This window comes from Haliotis rufescens, unplaced genomic scaffold (assembly GCF_023055435.1).
Source record: "Haliotis rufescens isolate VD_foot unplaced genomic scaffold, xgHalRufe1.0.p SCAF_32, whole genome shotgun sequence".
Lineage (NCBI taxonomy): Eukaryota > Metazoa > Mollusca > Gastropoda > Lepetellida > Haliotidae > Haliotis > Haliotis rufescens.
Window position 1 is genome coordinate 5,052,466 of NW_025964024.1, and position 20,594 is coordinate 5,073,059.

At 37.5% G+C, this 20,594-nt stretch overlaps 2 protein-coding genes across 9 annotated transcripts in view; one reads left to right on the forward strand and one right to left on the reverse strand.

Moving 5' to 3' along the window:
* LOC124147673 (probable C-mannosyltransferase DPY19L3) overlaps positions 1-19,480 on the reverse strand; it is a 57,151-nt gene extending 37,671 nt beyond the window's left edge. The window contains exon 1 of one of the 3 annotated variants that reach the window (XM_046518389.2): positions 19,338-19,480. The gene's annotated coding sequence lies outside the window, so the exon portion shown is untranslated. Of the gene's footprint in view, positions 1-2,090; positions 2,224-19,337 lie in introns of those variants that run through there. The other 2 variants (XM_046518387.2, XM_046518390.2) reach the window with 2 other exon arrangements.
* Positions 4,197-20,594, forward strand: part of LOC124147671 (coiled-coil domain-containing protein 81-like) — a 32,706-nt gene continuing 16,308 nt past the window's right edge. The window contains exons 1-8 of one of the 6 annotated variants that reach the window (XM_046518381.2): positions 4,197-4,414; positions 4,542-4,603; positions 4,886-5,042; positions 8,919-9,175; positions 10,447-10,467; positions 15,208-15,287; positions 16,068-16,085; positions 17,204-17,583. In XM_046518381.2, coding sequence (XP_046374337.2) covers positions 4,333-4,414; positions 4,542-4,603; positions 4,886-5,042; positions 8,919-9,175; positions 10,447-10,467; positions 15,208-15,287; positions 16,068-16,085; positions 17,204-17,583 — 1,057 coding nt within the window. In that variant the 5' untranslated portion in view covers positions 4,197-4,332. The remainder of the gene's footprint in view (positions 4,415-4,541; positions 4,604-4,885; positions 5,043-8,918; positions 9,176-10,446; positions 10,468-15,207; positions 15,288-16,067; positions 16,086-17,203; positions 17,584-20,594) is intronic. The other 5 variants (XM_046518384.2, XM_046518382.2, XM_048380691.1 and 2 more) reach the window with 5 other exon arrangements.

Below are 20,594 nucleotides of genomic sequence, written 5' to 3' on the forward strand. Positions count from 1 at the left end.
TTATGGGTGTGGTTAGTCAACAGATAGTGGATGTGGGTAGTCAACTGATAGTGGGTGTGGGTAGTGAACAGATAGTGGGTGTGGGTAGTCAACAGAGAGTTGGAGTTGGTAGTTTACAGATAGTGGGTGTGGGTAGTCACAATGACAATGAGAGACATAATCAGATTAACATAACATGCAACATTAATTCTGAGATGTCAATCTGATGGCAGGTGGTAAATAGTTTAATGATGACAAATGGCACACATCTGGTTTGGTATTGATCACTCTGATCTAAATTCACAGGGATGAATAGAGAATTTGGTCAAATTAAAATCAATTGAAACAGGTGTTGAGTCACATTTATTTGAGTATCATTTGGCCTCAAACAGAGGATTGGACCATGACCATGCATGAATCCTGTGGTTGAGTATTGAAACTTTCACAAATGATAGACAGAATATAACAGAACATGACAAGAACAGCAGTATAATGATTATACATTTTTTAGGTAAAAAGAAGAAAACATTTCACCCAAATATCAATTTTACATCTTGAGAACGTTTCTCCTACTGATACTCCTTGTATCTCAATTTTCAAATTACTTCTAGTGAGAACCCGTGAAGACCCGGGGTAGAATGGGTTTTCAGCAACCCATGCTTGCTGTAAAAGGCAACTAAGTTTGGCGTAAGAGGCGACTAACAAGATCGGGTGGTTAGGCTCGCTGAACATTGCATGGATTGATGCCCATGATGTCAATCACATGATTGTCTGGTCCAGGCTCGATTATTTACAGACTGCCACTATATAGCTGGAATATTGCTGAGTGCGGCGTAAAAATACCCGGTAACAAACATCTGAAAATTTATTTAAATGACTGACAGTCTATGGCATTTTTTGTGGACACATAAGCGTATCCAAATGGATGTCATAATCAAGGAGATTCTTGCCAAATGATTCGTGCTGCTTGTGCTAACATGGTTTGTTTATGGTTTAATGCCACACTCAGCAATATTTCCGCTCCATGATGGTGATCTATAAATAATCGAGTCTAGACCAGATAACCGAGTAATTGACATCATGACCATTGATCTACTTAATTAGGAAATGATGACATGCACCAACCAAGTCAAGGAGGATGACCACCCGATCCTGTTAGTGGCCTTTTACAACAAGCATGGGTTCCTGTAGACTAATTCGAACCCTCATCTTCACAGGGTGGCTAACATGGCGTGCAAACAATGAACATATGAATGTGTTAAATATGTAATTACTGTGAGTGAGTGTATGTGTATGGTTTTATGCCGTTTTCAACAGTACTCCAGCAATATCATCATGGCAGGGGACACCAGAAACGGGCTTCACACATTGTGCCCAAGTGGGGAATCGAACCTGGGTCCTGAGTGTAATTTGTATGATGAGTGACAACAGCATTAGACTGCATATGAATGTGTTTATATGTGGGCACATTGTAGGTGTCAAAGAATGGATTTGTGTAAATATATGAACTACGTGCTTCAAACATTAAAACTCCTATAATTGGTCTTTCTTGTCATTTACAAGTATTTCACTTGGCCAATCTGACAATGCCTTTATTGTTCATTCTGAATAGAAAATTTGGGTGTTTTTAAAAAATCGTCTGATTTAGTTTGCCACAAGTTGATATGGAAGTTCCGAATAGGCTGGATATGTGGTTGAATCAAAATATGCTGTTGACATTATTTCCAAAGCTCTGCCATTAGAACATCTAACCTTTCATAGACTAGATCTAAGTGTTGACAAAAATGTTACGTTTTGCAACTGATGATAATCGATAAGTAAACCTTATGATTACAAATCTGAATGATCTCAACAAACAATTAACTGTAGCTGATCATACCAATACAATCCCAGTTAGAATGGGGATGCTTTTGGACATGGCTGACGCCAATTTCTTGACATGCATATCCTTTAATATCTTTGAGATTTTAAAATTATTGGCCCAGTATCGATTTTAGATGGTTAGTCTAATCCTAAACGCAAGAAACTTCAAACTTTTAGTTTTCGGTCACAGGATACAAATGCAATCAATTGATGCAAAAAGCTATGAGTAATTTTACACGACAGCTTACTTACATAACTGTAAAAAGATGGAAAAGACGATATCTGTTCGGTGTTGCAGCGTTGATCTTTAGCTTCTCAGAGTCGTCCACATCATCAGCCAAACTATCTCAAATCATCCGCGACGAAACGCAATGAGTTATCTCCCTTAGTAACATCGCAGGCTCTTTCCCAGCGCGTGACGCTTTCGTTACACATGCAGTAGTGCAGAGACTTCCGTGAACAGGCTATCGCTGTGTGGAGCTTACTTCAATCGGGACAGCTCGGTTTAACTCGGCAGATACCGTTTCGTTTGCTGAAGTAAGCTTTTGGTCCCCTCACGCAAAAGCGTACATCTATGTCTACATGTACGTCTTCGCCTCAGCTTAATACAAATAACGACAATAAACATAATCATTCCTTGTCGTGTTGTGAAAGGCAAGTCCTATATTTTTTTACACTTATTAAAAGGAAAAGTCAAGCTATTACTTGTCTACCATATTGTCGAATTTATACTAGCCTAGTGGTTAAAGCGTCACGCCGAAGACCCGGGTTCGATTCCCGACATGGGTACAATGTGTGAAGCCCATTTCTGGTGTCCCCCGTCGTGATATTGCTGGAATATTGTTAAAAGAGGCGTAAAACCATACTCACTCACTCACTCACTCTTACATGTATCGATATCATCTTTCATATTTGTGGAAGTATTCTAGCTCTTCTGTATGTACAGAAAACGAATATTGGTCCGATGTACAGATGGACGAGATGTAAACAAATATGAATAATATTAATCAGGTATATTGTTTGTTATAGATATAGGCATTTAAAGAAACAATTTATTGACCATATGTCTACATATGAATGGCGAAAATATATTTAATTTCCCTTTAAAAGGGATATATTGCTATATTTATGTTTTGTTCACAAGTTTTAGTGCTGATGTTGGGAGGTTTACCATCTTCAATGATAGACTATATCTGTGTGTATTATGATAAAAGTATCTATATTTCCAGACAATTGGGTCGTTTTAGAACTTGGATTCTGTGTTAAAGCAGTGTTATCATGTTATAGTGAGTTATATTTTCCTCATGACACAGAGTGACTGAGTGAGTTGGGTTTAACGCCGCTTTTAACAGTATTCCAGTTATATCGCGGCGTGTCAGCTTAATGCGGGAGGAAAGCCCGAAGTGATGCAGGTTTCAGGCGTTTACCGCTTCGGCAAAACCCACGAGCACGGGCATAGTTCTGACAAACCTAGGAACATAATCTTGGCGGACCGGGATTCGAACCAATCATAGGTTTCTGGCGTACGTGCCCAAAGGACGCAACTCTGTACAGCGAATCGCGGCGCCTTTTACGACTGGGCCACCCGTGCCACCCTCGTGATATAGAAGAGTAACAGTCCTGGCAGTCTGAAGAGCCACACAAGCAAGCTTTTCTAAAGTAGAAATATTGCGAGGTAAATAGATATGAAACTGGAATACTGCTTATAGAAAATAGATTACATCCTCCAAATATTATTGTCATTTTAAATAAAGGTATATATATATATATATATATATATATACACACACAGGAGGAGGGGGGGGGGGGGGGGGGGGGGAGACTCTTTTTAAACTATATTATATTTGTTTGTTTAATTGTTTGTGAATTAACACCGCACTTAGTATTATTCCAGCTCTTTGACGGCGGTCTGTAAATAATCGAGTCTGGACTATACAATCCAGTGATTGACATCATGAGCATCGATCCACGCAATTGGGATACGATGACATGTTTAAACCAATCAACAAGCCCGACCACCCGATCCCGTTAGTCACCTCTTACGTCAAGCATAGTCGCCTTTTACGACAAGCGTGGATTTCTGAAGACCTTTTTTACCCCGGGTTTTCACGGGCCCAATATTATGTTTAATCATGGACAAGGTATATAATATATATTTGCAAATAAAGCTGAGTTATCTCAAATGATTATCATAGAATAATTCTTATAAATCAGAATAAATTATCAATGGCATTATGTGTTCCCTTTAATTCATTACATTAAATTATTATAACAGTCATGAGAGCATGCTAATCTTAAGTACGGAACTAAGAATATGTTGGGTAGCTTTACTTGTGACGTCACACCGGAAGACCAATCAGGCACGCGCTCCCCTGGCAACGTTGATAGTAACTGGATCCAAGGCGTACCACCATAATGTTCTCAGCTTCTCGCTTTGTAAATAATTAAACATGCCATAGAAAGTAACGGAAACTTTCTCAGACTTTCAACATGACAGAAGCAATGCAAGGATTACTGGCAGATGCCAAAAAAGGCAGATATTCCAGCATTCGTGACAGTTTGTCCGAAGATGGTGAGTCTACAAGGATTTTTTGTCAACACTCATGAGTAAAGGGAGCACTTGCTAGGGTCAAATTATTAGAACAATAACTTTTTTTATTGTATGGAAGTAATACCGATTCTGTTTGTAATAATTTCAGATGTTGCCAGTGTCTGGGAAAATGTATCGGCATTTATTGACAAGCAGATGTCACAACAAAAGGTGAGCCATGAAATATTCTTGTGACAAGCAACATAATATATGATGTTCTGGATGTTCTCTGGTCTTGTAGCACATTGAAATTTATATTATACATTCCGATTGTTGAACAGCATGTATTAGTTCATTCCAGGAATAATTGCTAAGATGTATACACAATATAATCTAACTGTTTTATGGTAAACAAATTTGTTAAGTTGCACAAAGACTTATGATGTGCTTTGAGTGAATGTCATTGGTACCACAACAATAAATACTAGCCCTATGTGTTTTGTTATTTTTCAGGGTGTACAGATACCTGTTCTGGGTACATTCACATTTTCTCAGAAGAAATTAGATATTGGAAATAACAAGTTTGTTCTGATACAACGACCAGTATTCAATATCTCAGAGAAATTTGCCCAAACTCATGGACTACAGTTCACAAAGTATCATGTACCAGGTATGTTTTGCAATTGAAACTGTATGACATCGAACATAGACATAGTGATATTCTGCACTATGAGTGATGCAAATTGTCACATCTTTGATCTTCAGTCTATTATGAATAAAGTGTTCACATGTTTTAGATTAATCATCACCTTTAGAATACATTACAACATCTTCTTGTGAGGATGATCACTGCCGTAGGTCACATGTCACAAAGACAAGAAACCAGTTTTTGTAAAAATCTGTCGGATGTGAACTCGCTACCTTCGGATTGTTAGCCCGACAGTTAACCGACTGAGGTACATCCACACTGATCCCAATGCCATTTGGCACACTCGTTTCATTCCGTAATCTACAAATTACTGAGTGGTGAGGAATGAGCCGATATGGTGCGAACCGAAAACGGCGTCAGGCAGTGACCTTGCGGGTGCGCATGCTTGACATGGTTTTTTATAATTTGTCAGATGATTTTTGTGACAGAAAAGCGTGGTAGGGAACACTGCAAGGATAATGTGGATCATAGTAAGGAACGAGGGAGGAATAAACATTTTTTAAATTGCCATGCTTACTATAAATGCCGGGAACGAGGCTGAGGTATTTCTAGATTGCAGCGTAGTATACAAAGAAATAAAAATGAACTAGGATTCTCACTTGAATGCAAAATAAAATTTTATTTCAAAATTTTCATTTGGTAGTGATGCAGCAAGCGTGAGTCAGCTTTCGAATCATTACTGAATAAACATAGTTTGTGAAAGTGGCTTCTATGAATGCTCCAGGACACGTTCCAGTCACCCAAATATTCGACACTCAACCATTTCATCCTGCTTTCTCAACATTTTTGTGTGAAGAATATTAGGAGCTGCTATAGAATCTATGATAGCCACTAAACAGTTACCTAACCCTAATGATCATAAAGGGGTGATTGATCGTAAAAGGGATCCAAGGGCTAAGGATAGAATTCCTGGTAAGCTAACCTGCCCTAACACCAGCGACATTTGGATGTGTTCATCACCAATATAATATACCTAATAAACTGCATTCCTCCACATAATAATGAAAATTAATGAATTGAAAAAAATAATATATGTATATTAGTTCCCATTTATAATCATTTTAGCCAATTGAAAAAAGAAAAAAAATATATATTGAAAATAAAAGTGCTTAATAAACTGGCGTTTTCTATAAAATCCGCTGCCACAGGCTATATTTAGTAAGCATTTATTAGAAACTCTCAACATCGCTGGTCTTATTCAGTGGAGATGCTAGGTCACTGAGAAGAGCTTATGCACACTCGATGACCCCTGACGTCACAGGGCATTGTTTCGCCGGTGTGACTGGCAACAAATTACAACAAATTACGTCATAGGGTATTGTGACCTGTTTGAAAAGTTTGTGGTACAGTATTCTAATGGTAGATCAAACATGCCGTATTCGACGTAATAAGCGCCCAGGGCGCTCTCAAAATTAGAAATAAGGGGCTCTTATTAGAATATTATTTTGGTGGAAAAAACAGAGTTGAAAGATAAATTTCGTGGTTATGCTGACGGCCTGACTGTTTATATACGACAGATATATTTTTCCCGAATTTAATTGCCAATAATTAAGGGTGCATATAACACACGAGTGCGTATTATACACGAATAAATAAGTCTTGCGTAAATTGATCAATCGGAAGGGGTGCTAATTGGGATTGTTCACTTGCCAATATATTAGCAAATTTCGCCGTGGGCACTTATTAGAGCGGGGCACTTATTACGTCGAATACGATATGTGTTGCTATAAAATTAATAAAAATAGGATCAGCAGTAAATATCTTCTTGATTTAAAAAAAGAAGTATATACCTTACTCATATGAGATTTGTTAGATTGATCAACAGAGGTGTGGGCCAAATAGTAAACATAACCATTTGTAATGAATTAAGTAAATAATTGCATACACTGGAAAATTGGGGAGTGTATTGATAAATAACACCTTCTATTTGCAAGTTAACAGTTCTTGATTCAACATTATCATGATAATGCATGCTGACAGCTTTTGTTAATTGAATTTTACTCACCAAACCCACTGAATTGCTTATTAAATGTTAATTTTTTTGGCCCTTCCATTCTAAAATATTGATAGATAATTGTGGTGTACAGATATGTATGTATTGAATAGGATGTATCTTTGTTGTGTATTAAGGGTGTAATGATACATTCATTGGTAACTCTAATATAATATATGATGATAATGTGTATAAAAATGGAATGATATTTACATAAGAGAAAACACATATGAATATCAAATGCAATAAAGCAACAACAATTTATCTTTTTTATTTTGTTTGCCTCCAGCTTTATGGTCATGAATATCCAGCAAACAGTAATTAAGATTGGTCCAGCATAACCATCATAAATCAGTACATGCTTTAATTCACTTGTCTGTTTTGATACTGCCTGATTGTTTTGAGAAGTAAAATGTTCCATATTAGGGCTGGGACCAGTCCAAATTTACTACCCGGGTACCCAACCCCCTATTACCCGACCCTACCCGGGTATCCACTGTAGGTCTCAGGAGATGTCTCAAAATGTCCGATTGGGAACATTTTTAGCATAACCCTGGCAAAATGTATTTAGATATTTGTATTAAACAATCTGGTCATTCATACACTGAAGTTGAATAAGTTATATCTTTATTCAACCATATGAAAAATCAGAAGGAATGGCTGCACAGTCAGAAATTTGGACATTAGTGACTTGTAGTGTAACCATAGAGTTCAAAATAATTTTTGTCATTAAACAATAGATCACATGACTAACCACGGGTCCTGGTAGTCCTTTGGGTACCCGGGTCCTACTCAGTACCCACCCGACCCAGGTACCCGAGTTACCCGTCCCAGTCCTATTCCATATTTTACCAGAATGCCTTGTCTGACGTCTACTTGTTCATTTTGACTGGCATCCTTTGCAACCCCTTTATTTTTTCAGTATATTTTATAGCTTGTACCTGATTTTATAGTTATGATCAAAGGAATTTATTTCATCTTCCCGAGGCAAGGGAGTTAACTGACTATTAAAGTTATTAGAGTTATGTTTGGCTGGACTAAAGAGTCAATGCATAGTCCAACCAAAATCACGTGGGGAAATTGACATCTGGTTTGTAAACTGCTGTGAAGATTTTGGCCAATTGCAGGATTTTCAAGCATCTGTACCGTCAACTTAGCATTAACAGATATTTTTCAAATCTTTTCATGTTTTTAATGAAGGTGCTAACATGATTTGATGCAATTCGCGAAGTAAGACCCATTTTGTTACAGTATAGAGCTTGATTATCTGTCAGATCGTCTTGACTGGGTGCCACCATTTTGTTTGAAGCAAATGCAGTGATGTGAGAGATTGAATCTGATTGGTCAGTAGGAGGGACATAAAAGGGACACACCTCGTAATAGCCACTGGTGGCACAACGATCAAGCCCAGAAATTCCAGACTAGTTTGGCAAGGGTGGAAACTGGACTTTTACAGTCAGTTAACTCCCTTGCCTCAGGAAGATGGATTATCTATGATCAAATCTAAGCGCCCCTGCCTGAAATCTGGGAAAAAAAGTTATTTGTTTCAAAATTGGAAATATTTTAGGTTCTTATTTTCTTTTATACAAAAACATTTTATTTTTGAATTTTAACATAGCATTCTTCCCCTATAATGGTCCTGTTATCAGTGAAATATGAGTCACCTCTACTTAGCCATAACATTAGTTTTAACTATAACAGCTTGAACTTGGAAATAATTAATTCCAATTTGGGAATTTTTGCTGACATATGTTGCAGACTTGGGTCCGAGTATCAGCCTCTGAGTAGCTTTAGATAAATCCCTTAGCTATTTTGCTGATTCAATCTGTTTTGTCTCCTACCAGGTCAGATCCCAGTGGTGCCTCTTAATTTTGCTGCTCTGTCATTTGAAACTCCATTTGATCGTGACACTGTGGAACGTTGTGTGAAGGAAATCCTTAATGCAGTATCCCGAGCTGTTGGTGCCAAAAGAAATGTTGAACTTACGTTTACTGGAATAGGAAAATTGTCTGTTCGTGAAAACAGAGTGAAGATGAAATTTTTCAAAGAGTTTGTTCGGCAAATGGATGGATCAGGGAAGCTTGTGGATGCCCTACAAAATGTAAGTTATTTATTTACAATCCTTTTGATTTACGTTTTAAGGGTGTTTCTTATTAAAGTAACAATGTATTTCAGATAATGTATTTCTTTTCACTTGCAGCAAGAAAGTTTTCATTGTAAGCAAATCAATAAAAACTTTCTATTGATTTTAACTTACAAATTCGTAGGCTTACTGTAACTTGGGATGTTTGGCTTAAGTTCATATTACATGTTGATAGAACATCCACACTTTTTGTATCATAACAAGGAAGAAACCATTCTCATTAAAATCTGATCTTAGTTCTCGCTATCACTAAACAAAAATCTGAGGACATCCCATTACGGGTCACGTCAGAACGACCTTTCATCCAACCAATCAGAGCATCGCTTACCAGATCCTGAAAGTGACAGTGTTTTCGAATCATGCAACCACCATATATTTAACACAGGGTATTCTGAATGACAGCTGCCTTTTGATTGGCCAATGTTGATTACTTGTCAGTCATTTCATTGGTCGGTCAAAATTTGTGAAAGGTCGTTCTGACGTGACCTGTAAAGGGATGTCCTCAGATTTTTGTTTAGCGGTAGCGAAAACTAAGATCTGATTTTAATGAGATTGGGAAGTAACAGATCTCTTGATATTACAACTGAATTCAGGAAAATGGTAGGGTAATTTAGGTTGATGATTTTTAATACGTTAGGTTATGCTGCAGTTGACAGACATTCCGCTTGTTGGTAAACCAACACAAACCCCTGGATCCATTCCTGTGGTTCTTGCCATCTCAAATTACCCACCCTTGATTTTCATTAGCTGGTTTGGTTTGCAATGCTACTCAGTCTAACGGACCAATCAGAATCATAAAGTGTTGGATTGTCAATATCAACACTATGGCAGCCAGTCCCATTGATTATGATGGAGTTACCGAGAAATTCGGCATTGAAAATCTGACTGACACTCCAAAGAAAGAACTTTAATATTGTTTTGATAAAAATAATCGATATCTTCGTGTCTATTAAAACTGGTCGTGGCAAGTCTTCCCTTACCCATTTCCTTTTTCCTTATCTCGACGTTTGATTGGTCGGTAAAATGTCAATGAAAATCAAGGGCGGGTAATTTGAGATCGTGAGAACCACGGAATGAATCCAGGGGTTTGTGAAGGTTTAATGAAATGCAAGCCCTGGAGATATATACAGGATGCATATAGTCAAAAAGGCTGACAGTGAATGATTCAATAGATGTATAGGACAGCCCCACAATCTGATGAGATTCCCATATTAGTACATACATTTCAGTCACTAGAACAGACAGAATGGGTAAGTCAATCCTTAACTTTACATTTCATAACTGTAGACCTACTGTAGTTAGGAGTAAACTACTGAGCTTGCATTTGTTGCTGTCAAGTCCTTGGAGTTATATGGTGTATATACTGTAGATATTCCCCCCATCACAAAGGTGGAGGGCAAGTGATTGGATGCTGTCCGTTCATCCTCTGTTCACTCATTTTGTAGGGAGTGTCTATTATCTCTATAAATTGGTTGAATATTATAATTGAAGCATTATTTACAAACAGGTCTATTTGTTAATGTTTATGATTCCAAAGTATTTCCAGCTAGATCAAGGGCCACAAATTTGCCACCCATTTTGTCATGAGACACATTTTGTGTGACATTTTTACATCGTATCTGGTGGATGATAATGGAGTTGGTTTTAAGTCATTGTCAATTTTTAAAGTTAAAGCGGGGGGCACGGGTGTCCCAGTCGTCTAAGGCGCTGCGATTCACTTTGCAGAGTTGCGTCCCTTGGGCACACCAGAAACCTAGGATTGTGGGTCGAATCCCGGTTCGCCCCGATTATATTTCTAGGTTTGTCAGCACCATACCCGTGCTTTTGGGTTTCATCGAAGTGGTTAATGTCTGAGACCCGCATCACTTCAGGCTTTCCTCCCACAATAAGCTGACACACTGCGATATGACTGGAATACTGTTAAAAGCAGCGTTAACCCCAACTCACTCACTCACACTAAAGTTAAAGCACTGGCATAATGTTATGATACTACGGCCAAAAAAGACGTTTTAGATGTGTGCTGTTGCCTAACAGTAAAACGCATGCTTGTCTGGTGCCAGTATTGGTTTATATGTACTCTTCTGGCAAAGGAAGAAAACAGCCTACTGCATCTATTAACAAACACATATTTTTTGTTGTTAAGATGTTATCCGTTAAAAGGGTTTTGACTTAACTTGATTATTTGTCAAATGTTTTGGTCAAAAGAAAGGAGCTGGTGGACGCATTTTGCCACACGAGGATTGAAGTTCCTAGACAATATCACATAACCAATTAACATCATTAATTAGAAAAGCATTTAGACACCTCACCTTCACTGTGTTTACTCAGTGGCTGAAATGGCATTGTATAGAGATTTCTGTTCACTCAGTATCTACATGGTGAGCTACAGGCCTTGGCACCTGTACTTATTGGTGGTATTTTTTTAAGAAGTAATTTTTTTCTATTGCTTGATGTGTGCATGACCAAAGAATATACATTAAAGAGAATAGTTTTTCTTCTCTTTTTTTAAACCTTGGTAGACATGGTCATTTTACTGTAGATAAGTACTGACTTATCATCAAATTACAATTTATTTTATTTTTAATTGTAGAAAATTAGGCAGTTATTTGTTACAGTTAACAGGCACACTTTAACAAATATTTGAACAGCTAGGTGAAGTTGTTTCTGTTAGTATTCCTGTTTCCTGGGTGCTTTTCCATTTGTCTGCAATCTCGAACCAATCCTTTTAATCAAACTTACTTTAATTCATCTGGTAAATAGTAAATCACAGGGTTAGAGACTAACAGTTTTCGTCAACTAGTCCTTATAATTCTAAAATATAGCAAAACCCTTAAAAAAGGCTAATTGCTACTAGTCCTTATGATACCTTTAGCATTGGGCAGTTTGGCAAGGACTATAGGACTAGTGTCAATTTCTAACCCTGAATCAGTTGTAAATCTTTTCCCATTTCACTATAATGGCATTCTCAAAGACATACACATGAATATAAATGGCACAACATTTGGGTTTAGTGGGGAAATTTCAAGATTCTTGAAATGGCTGCTTGCACACTGGTGGCAGTGATGATACTGGAAGAGCTGGGGAGGAACTTGGCAATGCCAGCATCTGCTGGTCATGGGGTTGAATTCCAAATTTTCTCTGGTTATGATCGTTGGTCTGTCAGCTTGTGAGTTTCACCAGAGTGGTCAGCAAGTCATTGAGTCATTTCCTCCATCATTAAGATGACACTGTCATATAGCACATACTGAACCACTTGGTGATTTTCTCTCATATCAAAGGCAGATCCAGAGTGGGGTCCAGGGAGTGCGAATCCCCCCTTTTGAAAACTAAAGGTAGTGGAGAATCCCCCCAACACTGAGAGAGGATTTTCATATTTTGGACTCTCCCCTTTAAAACCAAATGTAGTATGTTGTGGAGAATCACCCACCCACCCACTGAGAGAGGGTGTTGGACCCCACCCTTTTGAAAATGCTGGATCTACCCTTGCGTATTATGGTGACACAGTGTGATGTAACTGAGATACTGGTCAAAGCGGTCACTCACTCATTAGCTGACCTTACTTGTCAGAAAGAAAGTTTACTGACACTGACTGAAACTGTGGCTGGTTGCAGACTGCACAACTGCTCTACCTACAGACTTGACACAGTCACTACATCAGGGGGGATTTTGAAAACAACTTCCATGGTTTCATGGAAAACTAATGCTTCTAACATGCCTTTGTGTAGTACGAAATTTATGATCTCAAAATGAAAATGAACCTTTTCCATGGCATGTAAATGTGTTGTTTAATTGATATGTGAATATATATCAACACACAAGCTGTCAGCATTAGTCCTTGCCGTACTGCCCAATAGTTAAGGTATCATAAGGACTAGTAGAAAATTTGGTATTATCGGTTTTGCTGTATGTTATCATTATAAGCACTAGTGGACTAAAACAGTTAGTTTCTATCCCTGACTATGGTTGCTCGGTGTTAATTTTAATTCAGCTCAAGCTGACCAACACTTCAGTTAATTGTTTACTTCAGATGTAGATGTAAACACAACGTGACTATGCTTGTCGTAAGAGGCGACTAACGGGATCGGGTGGTCAGGCCCGCTGACTTGGTTGATGCATGTCATCGATCCCAACTGCATGGATCAATGCCCATGATGTCAACCACTGGATTGTCTGGTCCAGAATCGAGTACTTAGAGATCGTCATGATACGTATAGCTGGAATATTGCTGAGTGCAGTGTTAAACAAACAAACAAACAAACAAACAATATAAACAAAACTTTAGATAAAATAGAGGGTTACTTTAAGTTATTGTACAGCATCTGTACATCAGGTTCAGCTGACGATGTTAAACAGTACTGGCATGAAAGTCGACCATGGCCTTCAGACTTCAATAGTTTGTCAAAGCTGAATATTTAATTTTGTCCTAGCACCAATTCTTGCTTTCTAGAATATTTTTTATCACAGATCATAGTTTCCAGAAGATTTCTATAAAATCTAGCTGTGTAGTTTGTAAACCACAAAATATGGACTAGTTAGTTGAAGGATACCATGTTGGAAGCATGTTTCCCATGCATTGTTAGTCAGTGATATCATCTCAAACTTCTAAATATAGTTGGGCTGTCCCAAGAAAACTTACTGTGTTGAAATCAAACTGTTAGCGTAATGTTTCCTATGTATGTGATTAGTTATTAGTTAGTATATTGTAAGTTTGTGTTACAAATGGCTAGTCAAAACTTAGTCAACACTATTGATGCGACCCAGCGAAGATGACTACTGTATTTTCTTGAGTATAGTCGCACCCAAGTATAATGCACACCCCATGCGAATTCAGTATTTTGGGGAAAAAAATCGGATATCATGCGCAGAAAAAAATTACACCGCACCACTTTAGCAAATGGGTGATAAGAAACTTGGTCAGTACAAATTTGAAATTTGAGATACAAAATCACCAGACATGTTGTTCTACCGATTAAATTTAATTGTTTGTTCTGCTAAAGATTGTTTTACATCCAGGGGTTAAGATTACCTTGCATATTTTCTCATAAACTAAGCCAAAAACAGCAATCAGCTGTACACACGTTTTCTTGGAATCTCCCGGTGATTCGGTTAAAACTGACCCAATGATATAACTTTACATTTCGTAATTAATTCCAAGACAAAGTTTAATTTATTTTTGGTCATCAGTGTTTCCCAATTTCTTCGTCCCTGGCATCTCATGAAAACAAACAATTAGTAGTGGCCATGCTTCGTCATGTTTATAACACACATGCTTCGCAACACTCAACATGAAGAACCAATATGTAATATGTAACCAACTCCTGGCTCATGTCACTATATGCAATCAAACAAAAAACATTAGCCTAGTCCTCCCTTGATACATATTGCGTATTGGTTCCCTAACACATTGCTGAACAATATCTGTACTGATGTTAAAAACTTCTGCATCGTAACTGAAGGTAATAAAATCTCACATGGTTACCTCCCTTAACATACACACTGCCTCACCCCAGTTCTGACTCTTTTCTCCTCCTTTTGAGTTTAACCTATTCCTTAAGCATTTAGAATGTAATGACAAAAGTTTTATAAAATGAATTAAATTAGGTCTTTTTAATGAAGGGATCCTTCTTTATATAAAGTAGGATTTTTGGAACATGTTTTTGCTTTTTAAATAATTATTTTTCAATACAAACATCATGAATACATGTTACCATTTGTTTTTCATAAGGTGAGTTTACACTTCTTTGATAAAAAAAGGGCATAAAATGTGAAAGAACAGTTCTGAAATGCTATAATTGAATTTCAACACAGTTTTGGAACGTGAACCTATGACAAGCAGAATTAGCAACCTGACTGCATACTGAATTAGTGACATGGACAATAGTATCTCAAAATTCAAACTATAATTGGGTTATTCCTTCTTAACTTTGACAATTAAAACAGAAATTTGCTTGTGAAACCAATAGTAATAACATGTGTTGACTTTGTTGCAGCGCCCAGGGACTGTGGATTCCGTCATATCAGAACGGTGTTTCTCTCGACCTCTAACCAGCAACACCCTTGTTCTTCCAAAGTAAGTTGTGTAACCATGGTGATGTGATTGTTGTGGACTTGAGAGTGACACTAATCAGCATTTATTCCCAACACAGTCCCTGGACATAGGGAACTCTAAAAAAAATCCAGAACTAATTGTACTAGACATTTTACTGTTTCGCATCTTTAACAGAAAATAATGATGGTATATATCTTTGATATGCTCAGAATTGACAGAATTTACAAAATAATGCTCCAACAATGAAAAAGTTAATACTTTTCTAATTTGAATCTTAATGTTATAAATAAATATTATTTAAAATAACTGTCTTATCAAGGGAAATGATAAATGTTTCTTGGGAATTGCCTGTATAAAGATGTAAAGATCTTTTTTATTATAAATATTTATATTTGAATTAAAATACATATTTTATTAAAAAATGTTAATATTTATAATAAAAAAATTATGAATTAGCAATCTATTATCCAATTGTCAGAAGGACACCATCAGCACTGATTACTTTGAGTCCATGTGCCTTATATTTTACCCACATGTTTGGGTTAGGGTGACAACAGTAGTTTAAAGTTTCACGTCAGTTTTGAGGTGCAAGATATATGAACAAATGTCTGTCCTGACTACCTGGGTGGAACTAACACTGACAGCTGTGAGTGCTATATTGGACTCTCTGTGATAACCCCTTGTGACAAGAGTATAGAGGGTGACACTGGCAGTATATGCTGGCCTATTGTGTGTATATATATACAGGACATGTATTGTGTGTAAGCACCTTGTGTTGAATGTGTGACCCTCTGGTTTCAGTGGATCTGGTAATCACAGGTACTATTGAATGTGGCATGCACAGCCTTCTCTTCTAGCCTTGCTTCAGTGTGCTGTGTCTATATCTGTCTGACCCTGGGCATGGTGGTCACTTGTACACTTCTAACAATACTGCACATGTATACATGTCATTTCTCACCACTTCTATTGTGTCTATATGTGGGTGATATGGTTATATGATAAATTTATGTTATGCCTTTTGTTTCTATCAGTTATGATAAATTTGAATCGTGTGTGATATAATTTTATGATTCCTCTTCATTTTTACACTGTAACTAAAATCAATTGTATTTTTTTTTAAAGGTTTTTATTCTTTTCCTATCTTTCTATTCTGTGTGGTATATTTTAATATCTTTTATTATTGCTCTGTAGATGTGTATTTTTCATGAAACTGTGATGTTGCTGAATATTTCTTTTGGTATTCGATGATCATGGCGATGTGTATCTTCCTGAGACATGGAACTGACCATAAAATTCCAGTTTCCACCCTTGCCGAACTAGACTGGAATAATGGAGTTAATTTTTGGCTTGGCTAAAGAGTCCATGCATAGACCAATCAAAATCGCGTAACATAATCGACATCCATTTCTGAACTGCCTTGCTGATTTCGGTCGATTGCAGGATTTGCAAAACATGTGTACCACCAACTCAGCATCAACAGATATTTTCCCCAAATTGTATCATGTTTAAATCAAGGTGTTTTGCAAAGTGAGACCCATTTTTTTTACAATATCGATTTTGATTGTCGATCAGATCGTCTTGACTGGGCGCCGCCATTTTGTTTGAAGCCAATGCAAGTGATATGAGATATGAAATCTGATTGGTCAATAGAAGGGACATAGATGGGACATAACTCATAATAGCCACTGGTGGTGCTACTATCGAGCCCAGAGATTCCAGCTTAGTTCAGCAAGGTTGGAAACTGGACTTTTATATAGTCAGTTAACTCCCTTGCCTCAGGAAGATTGGACATATGTAGTTTATGTATCTTTGCGAAATCTAGACTGTTAATACATACAGACATAATTACATGCAATTAAAAAATGTGAAACAAAAGAGAGACAATTTGACATAATGAATAACAAAAGAAGAAAACATTTCTAAAATATTTTCAATAGAATCACCGCATCGAACAGCAATGCTTTGATAGCAGGATGTCTTGAACCAGTAGCAGAGACTGAAGAGGGTGTGGTGGATACTCTTGGGGAGGGCCCTGGACTGATTGGGGACCCCCTTGACCAGGCCCCTGACCCCCTGTCTGCCGAGGTGGGAGGGGATATTCCTGCGGATGTCCTTGCAGCAGCTGTAGCAGAGGACCAGGCTATGGAGATCCAGGCTGCTGAGAACATGGCCCAGTCCCAGGCTATAGTCACAGAGGAACCCACGGTTGGCGACATCTACACCGCCACCGCCATCGACAACATCCTTAATGACGGTGATGAACAGCCCGCTGTCAACACTATGACCAATGCTGGACTTGGACCAGACACTTCTGATGGTGAGTTGTTTGTTGTTTAACACAGCAATCAGTATTATTTTAGTGGTATGACAGCGGTGTCTAAATAATCGAGTCTGGTCCAAAGAATCCAGTGATTGATATCTTGAGCATCAATCCACCTGATGGTGATATCTGTGTCATTTCTCTGACAGATGTTTCATAGGCATAAGAACTCTTTGTCATCAAAACTTAGTGGATCCAGGAATGACCATGTTGTCTGTGCAGAGTTACATCCCTTACACAGGCCAGAATCCGATGATTGTGGGTTCAAATCCCAGAGTCCCTCTTATCATGATTCTTGACTTGTCAGCACCATACTCATGTTCATGGGTTTCCCTAAAATGCTTCATCACTTCCAGCTTTCCCCCCACTTTAAGCTGACCTTCCATGATGTAACTGAAATACTGTCCTAGTCAGCATAACACCGTACTCAGTCACTCCAAACTTGGTAACATCTTGTGTTTGCCCCATAAGATAACATTTTTTGATGATTTAGGTATTATATATAGTATTAGTGAAACAACCTGAAGCCTGAATTTTGTCTGAAACTCCATTATTCATGGTTCGAGAAGGGATCTAGCTCTGCTTGCCTAATTGACAGTGCAAGTTGGGCCATTGGAAAAGTTCAGTGGTCAAAGGCTTGTCTAAAGTCCAAGTTCCATTCAAGCCCATGACTTTTATGATTAGATTGATGTCTTATATTGGCAAAAGCAGTTGTATTGGCTCTTGAAACTTTATTTGAGGGAATTGTTTTGCAAAAGTCAGTTACTAAATGTGTGTGTTACAAACTTTTGACCCCAAAATTCATGTTAGTAAGTCGAAAATATAACTATAATTCCAATTTCAAATGTATCTTTATGATTTCCTCTAGATGTTAAGTAGGCAGAGGAAAGAAAGTAGAGACGGGAGGAATAGGAAAACAAGTGTAAAGTTACCTCCCTTTGTTATGATGTCACGATTTGTCATTCAATGTGTTTTATAGATAAATTTTCAACAGCTCTTATTATACTATTTTAAATAATTAATATTGGTAGTGACAGTAGATGATTTTTTTAAAACATTTAACATATTTCTGGTCGGTGGCAATAAAAAATACCCACTGCTCTACATGTATTTTAATATTGTTCACGTTAAATTTTATTTGGAGTCAGCAGATTCATAAACCAACTTTTACAAAATGTCTGGCCTAACACTTGTGTACAAATGAGGTTTAACTACCCCGGTATATAAGGAGACAGTACTGTGAGATTACAAGTTGTTGTAGTTATCTGACCTGTTAGCCTGCAACAACTGACAATCCCTGCATTGTGTGCCTGTGTTGTTAGTGACAGTGAGTGACAAGAAGATTGTTATGTTGGCATTGTTTAGATCACATGACACATGAGGCAATACCCATCTCTCTGATCAATACAACATGTCGGAAATGTCACCATAACCATATATAGCAACCTGTGCATTTTACACTTTGATATTTTTTCTCACAATTTCATTGATCTAATATCACGATTATTGGTATTAACTATTATGTAAATCTGTCCACGTATTCACACCTTTGAGATAGGGGCAGTCACAGTAGGTATTAACACCTGGTGAGACTTAGTTATGTAAGTTACATAATAAACAACAGTAATGAGTTGACTGTGTTATGTCATAATGCCATCACCATCTCATGAATAACTGATTGGTGTATTCAGAATGAGAACATATTGATGATATGGAAATATGACCTAATAGGTACAATATAAGCCAGTTACCTATACTCTGTCCTCCATCGCTACATGGCAGCCACTTTACTTCTGTCCTTGTTCACTCAACGCTGGTGCTATCTGTCTGAGACTTTCAGGACAGTAGGAAACGGTGAAGTAGGTCCGTGGCCTCAGTCATCACTAACCACTTCAGGTATTGTGTTTTTTCGGATCAATAATTAATGCATCTCTTCCTTGGGATTCAAAGAGAACATACAGCCTAATTAAATATTTATGAATTTTGTACGAGAAGATAACGAGACTACCGCTGTTGTCATAGTATCTGCAATGTTTGGTGGCATCGGATGTGACTGATGATAGTCGACTGAGGGAAGGGAAGTGACAAGTTACTTTCTATTTTGTGAACGTGAGATAACTATGGCTTTCTACGTAACAAGTGAGTAGTTTATGGTTTGCTTAAGTCAGATATCTGTTGTGTGGCAGATGATAGGGGATAATGTTGGCTTGAATATTAATTCTACCGTTCTTTTTTGAGATTTACTTATTGTTAAGTGATGATTTGTGACATATATTTTTAGTGTCACTATTTTAAATGTAACAAGTTAATAGATTATAGACAAAGCACACATTATGGAAACAGTGAAATAGAAAGTGTCATTCCATATTTTTTTAGGCGACCATGTTAATCTGTGTTAATTATGAATTGATTATAATACAGGATGCTTTCACCTTGATTTATGTTTTAAAAAGGCTTTACCCCTGGTTCAGAATGACAGGTTAGTGATTATACAGTTCTAACATGATGGGTACTGGTGTCCTGTAGCATTGATTCTACAGCTTCTGAATCTTGGAACCCATAAAAATCTCTTATTTTAACATTAGAGGTATGACAAGGAAGTCTTGATGTTCATGCTTAATTTTGAACACTATTCTCATGATGCCACAATTTGTCCAGTTCATATTTTGGTATTACAAACCCTCATGCCATAAAAGCTTATTAAAAGCCTGTGTACATTGTTGATTTCATAACTGACACTCTTTGGAGACTTCATTAGTACCAGAATTATTTCTATCCGTAATATCCTTGGGCATAGTAAAAATGTTTTGAGACAGCAAAATAACAAACAACAAGTCCTGTCGGATGAATTTTATTGTTCTCTATCTCTGTTTTAGAGGGAGGCACCCTAAGAATTGTTGTATTTGGCTTGGTTTGGTTTGTTGTTTAATGCCGCACGAAGCCAGTCTAACAGTTTAAGTGGTGATGGCCAACCTCAGAAACCAGTCTAACAGTTTAAGTGTTGGTGG